Raw genomic sequence first — 20,081 nt, 5'->3', positions numbered from 1 at the left:
AAAATTTTAAATCAATTAGATGCTTTTAATGGAAGTTCAGAAGCAGTTAAACATTTTGGCTTTTATCTGTTAGATTTGCTGTCTGATGAATGGATTTTACAACCTACAACTAACCCCCTGAGATATCCACTCCTTGTGCTAAATTAAAGGATGAATGGGATTACTGCACTTTGTCATGCTGAAGGAATAGGCTACTGGTTGATTAAAGCTGCTGAGGAGCTCTGGTTATGCATCCCTCACTTTCTGTGGCTGACTTGAGAATCTAGAGTCTGATTCAGGTGCTAAGCATCCACAACTGCAGATAGATAAGGGTGCTTTGAGGCAAGGAATGCTATACAATGTAACATCTCATACCGAGTTCCCAAACTTCACAGATTTTTTTTTTTACTCAGTCTCAGTGCACGTTTGTGAAATGGTGATAAGTAAACCTACAGGGAGTTGGAAAGATGAATCACTGTGAAATTCTAGGACTGCAGTGAATAGTTCCATAGTAACGCAAAAGTTAACGGGTCTGTCCTCAGAGCTGGGCATGAATAGCATGAAGCAGATGAAGTGTAGAGCTTCATGTTGAACAACAGTGGAGAAAAGGCACCAAGTACTTGCTGTGTTGTCAGCAGCAAAGGTTTTGAGTCCATAGAACAGGTACAGGCTGAGCACTGAGTGAGGAGCAGTTTGTGTGCAATAAGCAATTGTCTAACATAATTAAAGAAATCATGTCATCCAATGGATAATTAAAGGTGAGATTAGAGCTGTGCATATCTTCATTTTCATACCTCCTCGCTTCAGAGTGCCTGACTTTTCAGCTCTAACACTGTTCTCAAAGCCATGCTTTGTGGGTTACATACAAGGGAAGATCTGGTTTCACAAAGTGCAAGGCATGGATCCTTCCATCTTCCAGCCTGTTGCTGTGATGATGAGAGGGGCTGCGAGACAGCAAACAGTCAAGAATGCACTTGAGCTCCTCTCCATCTCTCTTTAGCGTGTCTCCCTTGCTTTGGCTGCTCCTTACTAAAGTTGTACTATGCTTTTGGGTTACGTTTATCCTCTATGTTCTATCCAGGAAGCATTGTTGTCCTGCTTACTGTAACAGACAGAAGCAAGCCTGGTGGTGAGCTCAAAGCTGGAATGTTTGCTCTATGACTATACACTTGCAGTATTGTTGAAAGTATACTGGGAAGAAATCTAGAACTGAATAGCATGTTTGACAGCAGTTCAGAATGGAGGTGGAATGACCAGGCTCAGATAACTTTCACCTCACTTGTATAGATTAATGCTTATCAAGTACATAGCTTCTATTGTAAAAACATTAGAATATCTTGCTCAAGGCATTCTGCTATTTCAGAGTACAGCATAGCTTGGACAATTGCCTGTGATGTGTTTCATTTAAAGGAAGGTTACTGAGAGTATGTTGTGACCACAAAACAAACAAACAAGAAAAGTAAAGGCAGTTCATGGTAATTGCAGCTGGAGAATGAAACATTGTTTGGACTACACTGAAATTACATTATGTCTCTTTGTAAGTACAAGATTATGTTAAGAATAGTCATAGGTTCTGGTAAAACTATTACAAGTTGAATAACAGAAGAGACAGGATGCTCTTTTTCTGTTCTGGAGAGAAAAAAAAGCCTTCCCTTTGCTTTCTTTCATAGTTCAGAGCATTCCAATAGAGCATCAAAACACCAAACATAAACACTTGACTTCTCGAGGCAATCTTCTTTCTAGGCTGAGCATTCTCCATGAACTTTTCTGCTCTGTATAAGAGACCTTATGGTATATGACTAAGTGGGGTGAGTCATATAGAACTATTTTCTTACGCTATAGTGGATGCACTTGCTCAAGGAGTGACTTCCAACTTGGATGAAGCTGGCCACACTGCAAAAATCTTACTCTTTTAAAATGCATTTCTCTTTATGCCATCCTAACCTACAGTCAGCCTCTTCACAGTGCCAGAAAACTAGGATGAGGTTGGAGCTCCTAGCCTGTGAAAAATGGGGAAAAAAAAAAGGGAACAGGGAGAAAGATCCTGTGCTGAGGTCCTGCCTGATGAATGAAGGGATGAGGGTGGCTGAGCAATAGCAACCACACAGAAAGAGCCTAGTGAGGGCTGGGGAGGGCAGTCAGAACTAGGATTGTCACCGGGAGTTTCTTCTTTTGCACGCTCCCTGCTGTGCTAATTTGAAGCAGGCTAGAATGTTTTGGTGAGAAGAACTTGATTACAGGCTGTGAAAGGAAAACAATGGTGATGTCTGCTTCCTTCATAGGCTTGCTGAGATGTATGAAAACATAAGTCAAAACATAGATAAGACACTCGGCATCACTCTCACTTGGGCTGCTGGCTGAGCTGCGTCTCTCTAACCTCACCCTCCATTTTGGACTAATCCACTTTGCTTTCTAACCCCCTGGCTGAACCTCTATCCTTCTTTGGGACTGGGGTAAGGTTGAGAGGGGTGGGAGGAAGGTAAAGGGGTAGTTGAGAGCCCCTCCTGGGGACTCAGGTTTCTGGGAGGGGAGTTGTGTCTCTGTGTTACCTTTTTACCTTGTATATTTCTGTATATAACTGTATATATTGTAAATATCTGCTTGCATATTGTGCTAGCTGTAAATATAAGCTTCATTCATATTTCCAGAGCTGGCTAAGTCTAGTCTGGGTGATTTCTAAAGTGTGGGGGGGCAGGGAACACCCAAACCAGCACACCTTCATACCTGGCTAGGATGTGTCTAGAGCCAGGGCAGTCAGAACTAGGATTGTCACTGGGAGTTTCTTCTCTTGCATGCTCCCAGCATACCTCACCAGGATGTGTCTAGAGCCTGGGCCTGGCATGGGCTCCACTGTGCTCAAAAGAAATTCACTAATAGAAGTGAAGTCCTACCTTAGGGAACGTCTCCAGAGAAATTTCTCCAGATGATTCATAGTACAGATTGAGTTTTATGATGGATATGTAGTACTCCATCATTAAATCTCCTATGTTATCACTGAAAAAAAAAAAAAAGAATATCACAGTGAAAAGTAGCAAAGGTACAAAATTCTCCTGGCAAGAATTATGTGAAACACAGACAAAAATAATCCCATTACTGGCATTTTCTTTCCTTAGCAGTTGAGTAAAATTACAGGTAGAAGATCTATCCTAAACTGGAACTGCAACAGGAAGGCAGAGCTAGAAGGATGATCTTCACAATAGATTTGTGAAAAAAGAATTCTCCTCTTCCCCCTTGCTATGAGTGCAAAAACATGAAGCTGTTTCCATATATAAGTTCTTCCACAAAGTCAATGTATTTCTGGAGTGTTCTAGGGAGCCAAAAGCATCACACCTGTTCAGATGTGCTAATTCCACAGGAGAGTCTTTCATCAGGTAGCACAGAATGCTTTCTAATATTAGAGCACACTGAAACAAGGCTGCTTTTAAGCATTCAGTCAATAGATCATGATACACTGATAAATGCCACATAGATCCCTGCTCTCTCTGTGCTGCTCAGGCATTTTAAGGCTCTATGCTCTTAACTGGGAAGATAAGAATTCCCCAGAGGCTGGCTGAGCTGTGATGGATAGCTCAGGAGGCAAATATTGCTGTCGATTCCAGTGAAGATCAAACCAGTGAATCAGGAGGCTGTAATCAGATCCCTTGATTAGTTCTCTCATTTTCTTGGATCAAACACTTCTCAGTTTCATTGCAGACAGTTGTTACTTTTCTTCTTTTTCATTCTTAACATAAAGTTTTTCATTCTGACAATAGCAGATGTCTGAAAATGTAAAACAATTAAAAAAAAAAACCCACTGAAATTCTGGTATCCTACTTTTTTGTTGTTGCTGGGTTAGTTTTTTTTGAGTTTTCTTCATTTAGAAATCAGATTCTTGGGCCACAAATGTACAGCACAGCATAAAGTATGAGTCTCAGACGCTTTTGCTACTGTCCTGGAGTTTGAATATTGTTGCAGGAATCCAGTGTGAATTGAAACACTTGAAGAAGATTGGCTGTTGTGGTCATCAAAGTGTGGGTTCCCCTAGCAGCTTCAGCACCAGGGCAAATCCATCTGCTAAGCCCCGTGACTGACTCTGACTAAGGCACTTGACAGGAACAGCTTTCACTGTGAATCTGTTTGACACACAATGGGTGGATAGCCACATGAAAACAGCTACCCTGCAGATCAAGAGCAATGGTCCATGAGAGGCAGTCTGAGGAGAAGAGATCAGAGAAAGGTAACTATTTTTGTCATGAAGGATGGCCACTTTGAATAAAGGGCTGCTTCTAAGTAAAGGACAAACCTTAGAACACCTCTTTGGGTGGAACTGAGAAAATACTGAGAGCAAAATGTTTTTCTTTATCCTCTGTATTAGTAGCATCCAATCTTGGAGAACAGTGTAAGGAAGGACACTGCTTTTGCCATTATGATCATTAAAATGAGCTCCTTCAGTAAAAAGGGCTTTCCATCAGTGGGGCAGTGGGAGTACTTAAGTCATGCTGTCATTAGATAGCTTAGAGCTGAGCTAGATTTGCTTCTTTGTATGTTCTCTAATACTCTCTTGGATTGGTCTAATTGGATTTGTAGCCTCTTATGGATGCTGTATTTTCCCTTTAGATACTACACTGAGAAAACAAAGTTGCTAATACCTGCGTATTTTAATAACCATGGCAAGGTTTCAGAAAGTTTAGTGCATGCAGCCTGCATTTCTTGCTATTCATCTGCCACTCAGGTACCATTTTGGGCAGTTGGTAAGTAAGGATTGCTAAGAAACAAAAGCAAAAAAGGCCAAATAAATATTCATGTGAAAGTTCAGCTGGCACAAACAGTTTATAAAAGGCCTTCAAAATGACCCTAAATGCAGAAAGCATTGCAAAGAACCCAAAAGGAGCCTTGTGTCCTTTGGTGTAGGTATATAGCTGTAGAGGACTCATGTACCTTTTCAGCAAGAACTACTAAAGCATACCTACTTAAAATGTAAACCTTACAGCAAAGCATCTGTTACTGTAGCATATAAACATTATTAGCCCAAGACAAGGATTATTACAGGAATAGTAAAATGGATAAGGAACTAATTAATGGAAGTAGGAAATAGACTAAGTGGAAAATTAATTACTTATGTTTCAGAATGGCACCTTATTTAATATTTTCATTAATGACAGTCTCAAAATTAAGCATAAAGTAATGCAATTTGAATGTATTTTTGAAACTAGGACAAAGTTGATAGCAATTGCAAACAAAGGACTAAAATTTGCCATAGGAAGAATTTTGTGATGTAAAGTCACACAGTATCACAGTATCATCAGGGTTGGAAGAGACCTCACAGATCATCAAGTCCAACCCTTTACCACAGAGCTCAAGGCTAGACCATGGCACCAAGTGCCACGTCCAACCTTGCCTTGAAGTCTTTTCAGTGGGGTCCAGTGATAGGACAAGGAACAACAGATACAAGTTGGAACACAGGAGGTTCTACCTCAACACAAAAAGACACTTCTTTATGGTGAGAGTGATGGAGCACTTGGAATAGACTGCCCAGAGAGACTGTGGAGTCTCCTTCCCTGCAGACTTTCAAAACCTCTTGAGCAACCTGTTCAAGTGCTCCACTAAGCATGCAAAACTCAGAACCCCTACACTGGTATGAAATGTGCTACACAGACCCAAAGAGAAAGCACTGACAGACCTTAGCTCAAGGACTCCCAGAATATCATTGTTTGTGTTGCAGAAAGCCAAAGTTTTTCCATTTATCAGAGCAGTTACTGTAGAGGTGGAGTAGAAAAAGCTGCAGTCTATACAGCAGCTGCAAGACTAACACAAAATGATTTCAAGACCCTTGAGAACCACTTGAGTAGCAGCCCCCAGGCCTATGAAAGTTTAGATTTCCTTACCGCTCTTAGCAATATTGCTTCAGAGTTCTTCAGAAGAAACCAGCATATTTCTGATGTTGGTATTACCTTTATTTCTTTCAGCCTCTACATCTGTAACAAATACTCCATGAAAAATGGTATCTGAAAAAGCAATGTTATACAATGAGGCAAAACAAGGCAGTAAATTTGGCTTCTTTCTAATCTAATAATAGGAGCAAATACTGAAAGACTGAGAAGCAAACAAAAAAAAAAAGAAGAAACTGTGATTTACATATTCATTAAGCAATTTGTATAATCAGAAGATTTAAAAGGTCATTACTGGAACACCTGCCTGTTAGCAGATGTAGAAGAATGGAGGCCAAAGAACAGTTTTTATAAAGATGTTGATAGATAAACAGTTGGCAGATCTACAGATACCTGCTGTGGCAGCATTAGGCTTTTTGCTTGGGCTTCTGTTGTGGATAAGGTAAATCTTCTGGAATTCATCAGTCCATACACAAGCTGCCTTGCCTGCTGCAAAAACTGACATTAAGAATCTGATTGCATTTAAATATCAACAGTCCAGCTAAACATGTGTTTATCCATCAGAGAAGTTTTATGCACTAAGTTCAAGAAAGAATTTCATAGAATCATAGAATCAACCAGGTTGGAATTTGACATAAAGCAGGGCGAAGGTAACTCATTATACTTAACAGAACAAAAATCATCAGTCTATCACAGAAATAAAACCAGCACAGCAGATGCCTGTTTAGACAGATGGGGGTACAGCACTGTGCACAAATCTTAATCAAGAATGAGAAGTCCGTCTTCATTTGGCTAGATTTGTTAATTTCCATTTCACTGCCACTCAGTAACATTGGGGACCTCAAGAAGCCATTTGCATAGGCACACAGTGAGAATCACTTCCCTTAATTGTAGATAATTAAACATTAGATACCCAGCCCAAGCATGGTCACCGTATGCTACCTTTAGTCTGTGCCTGACCTATTTCCTGCAGCTTTGCTAGAACTTCTAAACCAGATGAAAATACAGCATGGTGAGCTGTACTGGTTTGAGCTGGTAGAGTTGTTTCTTCACAGTAGCTAGGACTGGGGCTGTGTTTTGGATTTGTGCTGGAAGCAGGGCTGATAACACAGGGATGGTTTAGCTGCTACTGAGCAGCGCTTACAAAGAGTCAAAGCCTTATCTACTCGTCACACTGCCCCACCAGTAAGCAGACTGGAGCTAGGCAACAGGTTGTAAGGGAACACAGCTGGGACAGCTGACCAAAGGGATATATCATACCATATAATGTCTTGCTCAACAATGAAAGCTGGCTGCAGAGGGGGAGGTTGGCAGAGAGGGGGTTGCTGCTCAGAGAGTGGCTGGACATTGGTCAGTTGAGGGGGAGCAATTGCTTTCATTTGTCTCTCTTGGATTTTATTTTCCTCTTTCTGGGTGGTGGTGGTGTTTAGCTTGGGTTTTTCCCTCTCTTCTTGCAATTAAAAATATATACTATTTTTTAAATTACTAAAGTGTTTTTCTCAACCCAAGAGATCCTTTCTTCCTTCAGTCCATTGAGGATGGAGTGAATGAGCAGCTCTATGGCGTTTAGCTGCAGGTTGGGGTTGAACCACACCATGAGCTTACTCACCTAAGTTACAGGTATCAGTTAGGGCAAAATACCATTCTGCAATCAGACTGTTACAAGTTTTATGAGAGCATGAGGTTGCATTAAGAAAAATAAGTGACTTCACATTGCAGACATGTAGTAATAATTTATCAAAATAGAGAGCAATTTACATACTAATCAAGTGTATCTTTGATAGGTTGGGCATCTCCCCTACAGTACCCATGCCATGGAAGCACAAGAATATTCAAGGTGGAAGGAAACTCAGAAGATAATCTTGTCCAATCCCTGGCTCAGGCAGGTCTAACTTCAACATTATAGCATGATGGTGAGGGCCTGGTCAGTCAAGTTCTACACCCCCACAGAGGATGTTCCACAGCCTTTCTGAGCAACCTGCTCGTATTTCCAGTTTCAATTTACTGTGATAATGGAAGACCTTGTTGCTCCAAGTTGTTTCTCTGGCCTCATATTCTCTTCCTGTGTACCTCTGACCAGTCTTTTCTTATTCCTCACCAAGGTAGGCGACGACGGCAGAGAGATTGTCCTTCTGCACTTGCCCGTTCTGGGTTACAGGGTTAGTCTGTTGCAGGTTGAAGAGCGTGCGTATCGTTGTTGAACAAAATGAGAGTTGTGGATCTCAAGTCCAGCTTATCAGGATTCTATTGAATGGGACAACCCTACTCCTTGGTCTATCAAACACTGGTCCCATATTGGTGCCATCTGCCAGCAGACTGAGGCTGCACTTCATCCTACCACCCAAGCCTTTAATAAAAATGTTAAATAATATTGGCTACAGTATGTGCCCTGAGCAATGCCACTAACAGATAGCTTTTAACCTGACATTGTAACATCATTACTCTTCATGTCTGATGATCCAGCCACTTCCTCATCCGCTTTTTAAGTCCACCTCTCTCCAGTTCACCTGTAAGGAAGTACCTGCATAAGCCTGTGTAGAAGTCTTTGCTGAGGACAAGAATGATGACATTTTCTGTTCTCTTCTTCCAAAAAAGGGAAAACCAGGTTGGTTAGGCAGAATTTGCTCCTGGTGAAGTCCTGATGGCCATTCTCAATCACCATTTTATCCTTCACGTTGTCTTGAAATAAAATTAATTTCCAGAACCTCTAGGAATAAGCTCTGTAGTATTCCAAGTGAGGAGGTGATGTGCAACCTCAAAATATACCAGATACAATTATGATTTGTTTTACAGAAAAGACTGATCTTACACTTCCCCCCCACCAAAAAAAAAAAAAACCCACCCATTTTTATAAAGAACCTATTTACAGCTGGTTTTAAGAAGTTTACTGTTACATGATTCCTATATACACTTTTATACATTTTCCCTGCTTTAAATATACAGAATAATAAAGGACAAAGTTTATTAATAAAGCTTACAAGGTAATAGATTTTTTTTTTTAAACACTATATCTTTCTTCCTTTAATTTTCATGAGAAGAGCTTCCACAGGGTCATGGATTCAAAATTTCATCCAAAACTTTCAGAGATGCTTCACAGAGGGCTCTGAAACGGCACAGAACAATGCATAACAGGATGAGGCATGTGACATGAGTCCCTGAATATTTGATTCACAGAGTGCAGTTACCACATGATGTCTTTGACCACTTATTCCATGTCAGTTTTCTGTTATTCCATATTAGTGTTATGCCTTTACAGATTACTTTTGAAGGAAGCTGTTTGTTTTTCTTTTCTCTCTGATCTAGGCTAGGGTGTTTGTGCCCATGGCAGTGGGACTGGAACTAGATGATCCTTGTGGTCCCTTCCAACCCTGACTAGTTCTGTGATCATCTCTAGCTATAGTGTGCTCTACAGCAAGCCAGCTGACATCAATATCATAATTCAAGCACATTTTCTAATATTTCTTCATCTGTTTAAGGAACTTACTCATTTTCTTCATAACACTTTATTTCTCTCAAACACAAACAGCAGTATCCTGTACCACTAACTCATACTAAGGCCACTTCTTATTCTTTTACTTTCTTCCTTTCTCCCTCATTATTGTCTTCAGAATTTTTTTTCTCCTCGCTTGTAGCAATTTTTCCAGGCCTGTGCTATCTATGCTATCCTAATTAGTAACTGCCTCTTTCAGCTGCACATACACCATCTAACTCTTGTCTCACATTACTCCCTAAACAAACCCAAAGGTCAGCTCTGAAATTCCCATTTGGCAAGCCCTCTATTTTCTTGCATTCCCTGACTCACCTAGTCTTTGTAATTGCATACACAACCAACTTCATCTAACACAGTCATTTCTTCTAAAATTGCCTCAAAAGACAAAAATGGGCACTTAGGTTTTCTGTCAAAACATTATTTCCCCATTAACCACCATAAACTTTACCCTTCATGATACCTTTGTAAAATATTCTGTCACTTGTATTTCTCTAGCATTTTTTTCTCACATGGTTATTATAACCCTAGACTGATGCTTCAACCAAGCAAGGTTAGCCAGTCATTAATCACAGTGAGTTAGGGCACTCATCAGGAGGCACTAAGACCTGAAGCAAAGGAGGTAACTGCATTTCCCAGCAGTGCACTGGATGTTAGGGCTTACCGAGTTCAGACCACTAGAGCTAAGTCCTGTGCTCCCCTTTAGAGTGCTAGATCCTTTAAGCCACCATGGAACTGAACTGCCAAAACCAGCTAATGTTCTAATATACCATAAATCTGCTCTCATTAGGTAGGTACTGTGGCTTCAGACAGTATGCTATTTTGTATGCATTTCAGTTTGTTACAATTTAAGGCTAATAAACCAATAGATGTGCAATCTGGGGCCACATACCTGCAGCACAGTGGACAATAAGCTGTCAAAGGTACTGCAGCATTCCCCAGACAAATTTTAAGTCAGCTTTAGTAGGTATCTATTAGTGAGTTTTAAGATAGGTGCCAGCCAAACTGTACACTAAGTTACATTACAAACCAATTCAATCATTATTTCCAGATGCAATGAGAGTGCAATAGTTTGGGAAGCTAGCTAAATGATAATGCTGAAGAAATACCTTTCACTGCAGCCATTAGCTGACTTGAAATTCCAAGACCCATTCATGAAAGTGCTAATAAAAGTAAATAGAGAATATTAAGGAAAAGGTATTATTCTATAGCACATTTGGCTTTATAGATCATGGCACATTTTTCTCTAGCCTCCAAATCACTTCATGACAGCTTTATTCTCACTTTTTTCTTTTGCTAGGCATAAATATTTGCATTTTATAAACTAAACTAATGTCTGCACCATTACTCTTGAGGAAATGTTCTCCATATACAAGATGTTGTCCAGAATTTTTAAGTGTGCTGAACAGCATTTTAAAAATAATAGACCCACAGGGCCATTTTAAACTGTCAGCTCAGCTGAAGAGGGAAGACTAAATTACAATGAAAAGTTTTGCTTCTGAATTAGTGCACCAATTCCTTGGTTAAGGGCAGCACTTTAATTACTACACCAGACAGCATTTTCACTTTTTTTTCTTTCTTTGCTAATATGCAATAGATTACTTCTAAGTCTAAATTTAAGATGCTGGCACAGAATGCCAAATCTCTTGGGAAATTAAAGAATGTCACTATTTCCTGGTATACCTGGGTATTCAATAAAATAATCCCTCCAGGAGTTATTATGAGATAATGCATTCAGAAGCAAAAAGTAATAACACTATTAAGCATGAGTTAAGAAAACAGTAATATATTTTAGCACGCATCAGTGCAGCAGTGTTATAAGACTGTGCTCAAAGTAATGATCAGAGACCTAGCTTGCAGTGTACCATAAGTAAAAATTTTCATGTTTGGTAAGTAGGTTAGGATGATAAAATAGTTTACAAACAACAGGGCACAGTTCAGACTGTATGTAAGCACATTTTAGTTATACATTAGCACACTAGTTCCAAAACACTACAAATGGAATGGTAAAAGACACCAGAGGCACAGCCTGGTCCAACATTCTTTCTGTCTGAGAAAGTGCAAATGGGCTTCAAATTAGTCAAGCAAAACCTAATCATTGAAGAACTTTCTCCTAATCTGTTTTTCAGCATGAATTATTTTATCCTTCTCAAGAGGACAAAATTTGCCATTGGAATGGGCTGCCCAGGGAGGTGGTGGAGTCACCATTCCTGGAGGTGTTCAAGAAAAGACTGGATGAGGCACTTAGTGCCATGGTTTAGTTGACTCGACAGGGCTGTGTGCTAGGTTGGACTGGATGATCTTGGAGGTCTCTTCCAACCTGGCTGTTTCTATAATTCTATGAAATATGAATCCTCCCCACTTCTGCAAAGCTGTGCAATAGTGTCTGGATTTTGGTAACATATCTGCAGCTCTGATTCTTCTTGGAACTACTTCCCATCATGTTCATTTTCCTCATCTTTCAATTTTATCTGCAACTATCTCTTACTTCAGTACTACACAAAGGTAGCCATTCATATATCACAAAATTAAAACACTGTGTAGCATCTTATGCTCTACATCTGCCCCAAATTCTAGGTTGATTTGTCCCTGTTCACTGGGCAGAGATGATGATACAGATTCATAAAGCAATTATCTGTGTTCTTGATGAAATTTATAGTCAGTAGTGCACTCAAGTGGCAACATTACTCATTTTAATGTGCTATTTATTTAATCATGTTAAGGTTTGCTCTAATTTCTCAGCCTTTTCTACTCTCCTGATTGAAAGAAGTGCAATCTGCATCACAATACTCTGCTGCTCACCTTTCTTTTCCAGATGATTATTATTATCTATAAAAAAAAATACTCTAGTGAAACACTTGGCAACCCAGCACGAAATTATTTAATGGAGGAAAAAAAAGGGGGCTTATTTTCCTTTGATTCTGCTTCTAACCTAGGTCCTAACCAAAGGAAATTTGTTCACAGTTGAGTAACTAATTAAAACAATCAACTCAGGAAATGAAGTCACTCTGAGATTTAGAAATCCAATTACGTAGTGATTTTTTTAAGAGATATTTGTTGGTTCTTGATCAATTTTATGTTACATGAGCACAATGCCCTCTGTGGAAATCACTCAGAGTCTTGACTGATTTCTATTTACTTATGGCAGGCAGGAAATGAAAGTGGAAGAGTGCATTGGTTTTGATTTTGTTTCCAGGTAAGTAAAAACCTCTAATTTTTACTGTTACCTACTCGTGCTTATTATAAGGACTAGAACAGAAAGTTTATGAATCTCTTTAAAGATTACCCAACATCTGTTTCTGTTGGATATGTTGGCAGCTTTAAATGAACGTGCATCTATTTTGCTAGCAACAACACAGCTGCTCTGTTGCATTGTCCTGACTGTCAGCTGGGGTTCTTTATTTTCTGGAAAAAACCAATTTACCTTCTGCACTTCGAAACTAACTTCAGAAGTCCTCTAAAAGTTCTACCACTGCCAGAACATTTAGTGCAGATGTTGAGCTTCTTGAGACAGCTCAAGTGCAAACACTGAGCGTCTGAAGTATCATAACAGGAAGGATACAGCCAATGCAGCCGCCTTCATAAACTTAGCATCTCATAACTTTAGTATTGGCTTTAAATTAGTTTGAGACTTGGGACTAAAGCATTCATCATGATTGTCTACATCAGGCAGGTCTGAAATAAATCATTGCAAAGATAATGTAGACAATCACTTTCAAGAAATTTATTTCAAAAGATTTGACAGTCAACCAGGTAGGACCCCAAAATGGCTCAAAAGAGCAAAATAAAATCATCTGTGGAGAAGTCTTCAAGTCATTGTTCTATTTAAAGTTTTACCATCTGCATAAATATGGATATCCACATGCCTAATACTAAAATGTGGGAGAAAAAAAATCATCTAGCAGTAAGAAATAGTTAATAGCCTTACACCTACTGCTAACAGAAGTGAATTTCAGAAGTGATCCAGTGATATACAGGACCAAATCAGGACACCTTCAAATTAAATTCAACCTCCCCCCAAACTAAATATGTAAAGACTGCAACCACAGCAAATGTATGGGCAGGAAATTCAATACTGTGCTGGGCTCAATACTGCACCATTTCTTCACTCACTGCTTTAAACCTTTCAATCAGCCAAAAGACCCAAGCTGCATTATGCAGGTAGAAAACACAGCCAATTACTGCAGAGAAGGTCTAGGAGAGGTTAGTATTCATTTCTCACAGCACATTTACCTTTCAGTGCTGCCAAGTTCTTCTGTGGTGGCATCCTTGCATGTTAGCAGTTTCCTTTGAATGGCAGGTGCAATATCCATTAGAAGTGAAGTTCTGTGCTTACCTGTTTGATAGAAGATTATGTTGAAAAGCTGGACAAAACCAATGATTTAACAAAAAACAACCCCTGCATATTTTCACTGAATTATTTTTTAGCATAAAAGATTCATGACAGATTAGACATGAACTTAGATTTTCACTGCCCTGGATTAATCACTGTGCATTTCAGCAAGTCAGAATATGGAGATGAACCCTAGGAGTTAACAGACAGTTGTATTTTTAATCACTACACAAAGATTGAAAGCTTAACATCATTTTAAAGTCCTATAATCTTAAATCCTGTAGAAAAATGGTAACAACAGGAAGAAGAACAGTGCCTGTTGAATTGTACAAGCCTCAGCTTTCAAGTTATGGCACGTTAAAAAAGAAGACAAAAAATGGTCTGACCTTTAATTATAACCACAATGCAGACAATAGCTGTTAGCCTAAAAATCTCTTCAATTTCTTCAGAGAGAATGCATTCCATTAATTCATTTAAAAATGACCTAAGGGAAAAATAAGGCAAAAAATCTGTCATAATTTATGTTTCTTTTAAAATAGAACTGAGAATACCAAGTTTGTGATTATGTTACCACAGTTTCAAAGCTACCCTGCTACCACAGCTTCAAAGATGTTATACAGGACAGAGCAATGGTTATGGGGCAACTGAAGACTACATGCTGCTTCTGGAGCTGAGAGTGTCTGAGCAGAATGACAAATTGATTGGGAAGAAAATAAAAAGTTTATATACAGAATAAATAGCTGTGAAGTAATAATGACAAGCTCATGGACTATTTTGGGAAAATCAGTCCATGAATGGTTCTAGTGGAATTTTACTCAATGTAATTTGCATTGACATTTCTAACTGAAGTTTCTACTGAAACTTAAAGAAATCCATTATATGACTCCAATATTCTAGCTCCTCAGGCCCTTAAAACTGTTACTACATTAACCTTGGTGTCTTCTAACATTCCCTTTGTAGTGCTGTGGTACTGACTGCTAATGTATAACTAAAATCTGCCTACATACAATCTGAACTGTGCCTTGTTGCTTGTAAACTATTTTATCATCTGATTCTGCTTATCAAACATCAACAAACACCTATATTAACAAGACTAATGTTTACAAGTATCTTATGAAAGAAGCAAGACAAGGTGTATGATGAAAGAACTCAATTAAATGAACAATCTTGTAAATAAGAAGCACTCTTAGAGGTAGTTAAAAGCACAGAATCTACTTCCCCAATCAATATCTACAAGCAATATGTTAAGAGAAAGGGTTTACAAAGCAGTGTGGGTAAATTTAGTAAGCATCTAGTTCCTCAAAATTTATTTGAATTTAGAAATTAAATCTTTATTGACAATATATAAACTCCTACATTAGCAAGAGCCTTGAACAAATTATTTTGGAAACATTTACCTGACCACATTAACTGATTTCATAATTATTGCCATTAAAGTGCTTGAAAGGGGAGGAAGTTCTAGGATGGTCTTTGGGATGGTTACGTCATTTTCACTGGAAGCCTAGAAAAAGAAAATATCACCAACTGTTGTAGATCAAGAAATACACATGTGCAGAAAAAGCAAATCTGTATTTCAGAGTCATGTTAGGGAGAATGCAATGGAGAAGTACTGCATATCTTAGAACACAGACAGTCTCAGCAGAGAGAGACCTAAGAGCACACTGTTATCCCCAAGTTCTCTCTAACGATGCTGACAACTGGGAATGAGTGCTACATTTTCTTGGATGTCTGAACACAGACCTTCCACTCCAGAACTTTAGTATAACCTCTGACTTACCAGTGGGAAGATCACCCTCTAAAATGGGATTGTCTCAATAATTACACTTACCAAGACTTAAATAATTAGAAGAAACATTCACATGTACTCTTTCACTAGCTTTAACGCAGTTGTGTTGCATCCAAATGAACAAAACAAATGCCTTTAACTGGTTCGGGTGAACAGCCTCAGCTGTGTGTCCCTTTCAACATCTTGCTTGCCTGAAGCCTGTTTGCTATTTTTATTTAGGGCAGGGGGTGAAGGGAAGAGAGAAAGCTGTGACACTCTACAAGCACTGTTCAGCAACAGCTGAAACTAACTGGTGTCTCAACAGCACTTTAGCTGCAAATGCAAACCACAGCACCATAGGAAGTGCTTCCCAGCCAGACCCAGTAGAAAAAACACAGAGAAAATTCTTCTGAGGCAGATAGTGACCTAGGCATCAAGACAACTCTGCTCTTACATGACTGTATTCATAAATCTGAGAGATGTAGCATAATCTTCTCCCAGATACCAAATCACAGGATGAGAGGAAATGGACTGATATTGCATTAAAGGAAGTTTAGATTAGGTATTAGGAGAAAATCTCTTTACTGAAAGGGTCACTTGGCTATGAAACAGGCTGCCCAGGGAAGTGGTGGAGTCACCATCCCTGAAGGTGTTTAAAAAAATGTTTGGATGAGGTGCGCAGGGACATGGTCTAAGAGTTGTATAGAGGGACATGTTAGGTTATGGTTGAGCTCAATGATCTCAACATCTTTTCCAACCAGGTGATTCCATGAGTATACAATTCTAATGCAGAATTATGGCAAAGAACATTTCCTGTTTGTTCCATGCCAACACACACCATGTCCTCACCTGCAGCACAAAATCATACTTCTGAACAAGGCTCTATTATTCCAACATAACAGTTCAAAAGCAGTAAAGCAGTAAATGTAACAACCTTTTAAAAACCAAGTCAGCATTAACCTTACCTTCTGTAGCACATAACTTATCTCTTCTAGTACTGCTGCCAGGAGAGTAGAGTGTACACCTTTGTAAACCGTTGGGTAACAGGAGTGGCAGCACTGCACTGCACGCATGAATTCTCCAAGAGGTATTTGAATAGAGTGAGTCAACTAAAACAAACAAAAACCTCAGATCATTTGTTTTGTCAGACTGCTTTAGCATAACTGAAATATTTCAAGAAGGTTCTGTGTGAAGACATGCAGATCACACCCTGAAAGCTATTAAGGTAGATCAGAGGGGAAATCAGCAACATGTTTGGGAAGTCTGCTGGTACACTTGAGAGGAACAAACAAAACAGTGGTGGTAACAAAAAAAACAAACACTGAATGCTTTTCAGAAGTCCTCAAAAGCAGATCCTCAATTTTCCTAGAATGATTCACCTATCTAATCTCTGCTATGAAATACAAGCTAACTTTTCTGTGAAGGTGGTAGGGTTTGAAGAACTTTAAGACATCATGCATACTTTGAAGCTGTCATAATTCAGGCTAAAATAAATGAATAAAATAATGACAATTTCTGCTCCCTCCCAGCACCATAATAAATTCTTTGCTCTGGATTAAGAAAGATCATTCAATTGCAGACAAGACTACCAAAATGCATTGTTCTCCAATTTACTAGTTTTTCTGTCACAACAGGAGCAACAATGGATAAAAAACATTAGTAACACAGAAGCTTAGAAAACTTAACTCATCATTTAATCAGATGTTGACTCAACAACTTCAGAGTGTCTAACACATCTGTGCAAAAAGCGTGGCTTCATCTACCCACCAGGTAACAAATTTAAGTGTAGCAGAATACCTGAATCCCTTCATCCTGCTGTTCCTTGAGTCTACATGCCACACGTTCTAAAACTTTCTGGAAGACAGCCTGTACAGCATGGTGAAGATCTGCCACTTCATCTGTCTCAGAATTCTGAGTTAAAGAGGCTTCTACGATTTCTTTTAGAGCAGACAATAACACTGGAGCACAAAAGCCACCTCTCTCTAGAGAAAGAGATAAATACCACAGTATAGACATTGGAATGAAGTACATAAACTTAGAATGAAATCAATTATCCATTTTAAATGGTTATAGTTTACAAGTGCAGATATTTCTAGTTTCTCTGCATCCTCAGCTGAAATTCCCGTAAGTTCAGTCAATATTTTACTAATCAGTGTTATCCAGTGTTCCTTCCAATTTTAGAAGTATAGAGATTAAAACTGCAGATTTCTTGAGGAACTGAGCTCTGTCTGTACTGTAGAAGGAACTTCACAGATGTAAACCAGATTTAAATAGTGCTACAGTCTTGTCACCTAAGGCATACTGATCAATAAACATCAACATACATATATCACTTACACATATTGAAGTCCACTTTCTATATACCCATAAATCCCCTTGCATCATACAGCAATAACTGAAACCTAATAGCCAAGGAACAAACATTAACATCAGTGACATAATTCTGGGTTGGTTCTCTGCTTGTTTTCAGTTTCCTGAAAAGCTGCTGTGACTTTTCCAGTGTCACTGGCACTAGCATAAGCCATAAACACTTTTGTTTTTGAGGAACAGACTACAGATGCTAAAAACAACAGTTCTGCTAACACAAGAAAAGCCAGCTAAGTACAAATAGAGATGTTAATGTTAACACAAAACATTGTACCTCTTTGTATAACTGAAAGGCCTAGATCTAAAAGGCGTGCTTGAAACGTGGCTTTTCCCAAGCCAGTCATTATGACATCTTTGCATACTGTCAGGTAGGCCTAGAAAAGAGATGCAAAGTATACAAGAAACAAAATTTATATAAAGCAACCATTTAGTAGAGCCTAACAATAATAAATCCACACCATCTTGGCCAAGTTGCCCTTAAAGCTCGTACATCTACTTGGAGCTACTCAGTTTGCAACCTTTGAAAAGCAGGAGTTCTAAACAGTTCCTCAAATGCTTCTGTTGCCCCTTCCTCCAGTAAGCAGTTTCTCAACGGGCAGCAAATTCTCTATCTTTTTCACTCAAGCCCAGATTTATGTAGCAAATCTGGAAGTGAGTACGTTCAGACTGGACCTGAGTAGGAAGTTCTTCAGCATGAGTGGTGAGAGGCTGGAATGGGTTGCCCAGGGAGGTGGTTGAGGCCCCATCCCTGGAGGTGTTTAAGGCCAGGCTGGATGAGGCTGTAGGCAGGCTGATCTAGGGTAGGGTGTCCCTGGTGATGGCAGGGGGGTTGGAACTGGCTGATCCTTGTGGTCTCTTACAACCCTGACTGATTCTATGAAATCAGAGGCATTGATACTTAGCATTTATCAAGAGGGACAACATTTGAAAACAGGACACAAAAAGGTTTTTGCTATGTAGATACACACTTGTTACAGACTGCACAGATTATACAGGAAGGAAGGAAAGAAGAAAACAAGTTAACATAATTAGATCTAAATCCTCTCTCTCACAATTGCACCAACTTCCTGGTCCTCTAAATCACCCTCCATTGTGCTCTTCAGCACAGTGTATGCAGCTGCAGCGATTCTGTCACTTGAAGGACCTTCTGCACTACAGAACAACAGGCAATAATAACCTGTACTAACATACCACAAAACTATGTTCCTGTTTTCAGCAACTAATTTTCCTCTCCTTTTTCAGTGACAGTCTTAACTCTGTGTTAATGCACTTTTCACATAACAGCATAAACATGATTTGAGATTTGAGAGAATGACAACAAGAATTACTTGACAGAAACCCAAAACTTGGGATACTCAGCTTACATCACCTGCCCTGCTAGAGATTTCTTCAGAGAGCATTTTCACACATGTGAAACATAAACCATGTTCCATCTATCCTCTATTTCAAACAGATAGGGTAAAAATATATATTATGTACTGGTAGGAGAAAAAAGTCTAGATAGTCTAAATAACAGAAGGTGTTGTTGACTTCAACAACTTGATTTACTTGCCAAGGCATGAACAATTATATGTATATATAATTAGAAGTGATTTAAAAAACCCTAAGTGTGTAATTTTAAGCAATCAAAGACATGGCTAAAGCACAAAACTGTAACCTCAGAACTATCAGGACTGTGTTTCAATAGCTCATTTACTTGACTCCAAAAACACCAGTGCACTCTTATCAGTCTATTACTGCTACACATATGGCTTTTCAGATTGGCAGAGGCTTGATTTATATTGTAAGAGATCTCTAACCTGAGTAATTAATTCAGAAACATTGTTGTGTTTTGAAACACCATCCTTTTGATCACTTGCTAGTATAAAAGGTACAACTTGACTTTCTAGCCAAGTGCCTGTCTCCTTCAGGAGTGAGAGGCAATCTTTTCCTTCTTCAGAAAACTGGAAAAAAATAAAACAAAAAGAAGTTTACCAATTGTCCATTTGGAATTTCTTTATATTGTCAGATGTAGCTCCAGCTAACATTGAAAAGGGATAAGCATACCTTGTTCTGAAGATGAATACTCAACCTGCAAAAAAGGCTGAAGACCCTTAGGCCAGCTGCTTCGTTGAAGCTGCCAGAACCTTCATCAGTGGCTTTCAGAATTGAGCTAAGAACCTCCTGAAATAGAAAGGTTTACATTTATATTTTTCAGGAAATAATTTCAAATGCCTCTCTTCTCAAAAGCTTTAAACTATAATTAAAAAAACACAACAAACCCTGAAAAAAAAATCCCAATCC

At 39.0% G+C, this 20,081-nt stretch overlaps 1 protein-coding gene across 1 annotated transcript in view; it reads right to left on the bottom strand.

Annotated features, from left to right (window-relative positions):
- Positions 1-7,559: 7,559 nt before the first annotated feature.
- NCAPG2 (non-SMC condensin II complex subunit G2) overlaps positions 7,560-20,081 on the bottom strand; it is a 38,569-nt gene continuing 26,047 nt past the window's right edge. The window contains exons 20-28 of the mRNA XM_064162804.1: positions 19,845-19,961; positions 19,598-19,741; positions 18,073-18,172; positions 17,229-17,413; positions 16,397-16,540; positions 15,064-15,167; positions 14,053-14,150; positions 13,567-13,669; positions 7,560-8,949 (exon numbers count right to left, since the gene is read on the bottom strand). Of these exons, the coding sequence (XP_064018874.1) occupies positions 8,898-8,949; positions 13,567-13,669; positions 14,053-14,150; positions 15,064-15,167; positions 16,397-16,540; positions 17,229-17,413; positions 18,073-18,172; positions 19,598-19,741; positions 19,845-19,961 (1,047 nt within the window). The 3' untranslated portion in view covers positions 7,560-8,897. The remainder of the gene's footprint in view (positions 8,950-13,566; positions 13,670-14,052; positions 14,151-15,063; positions 15,168-16,396; positions 16,541-17,228; positions 17,414-18,072; positions 18,173-19,597; positions 19,742-19,844; positions 19,962-20,081) is intronic.

The sequence above is a fragment of the Pogoniulus pusillus genome, chromosome 23, assembly GCF_015220805.1.
Source record: "Pogoniulus pusillus isolate bPogPus1 chromosome 23, bPogPus1.pri, whole genome shotgun sequence".
Lineage (NCBI taxonomy): Eukaryota > Metazoa > Chordata > Aves > Piciformes > Lybiidae > Pogoniulus > Pogoniulus pusillus.
The sequence above is the reverse complement of the archived record's forward strand: the minus strand, read 5'-3'. Positions and strand labels throughout refer to the sequence as shown.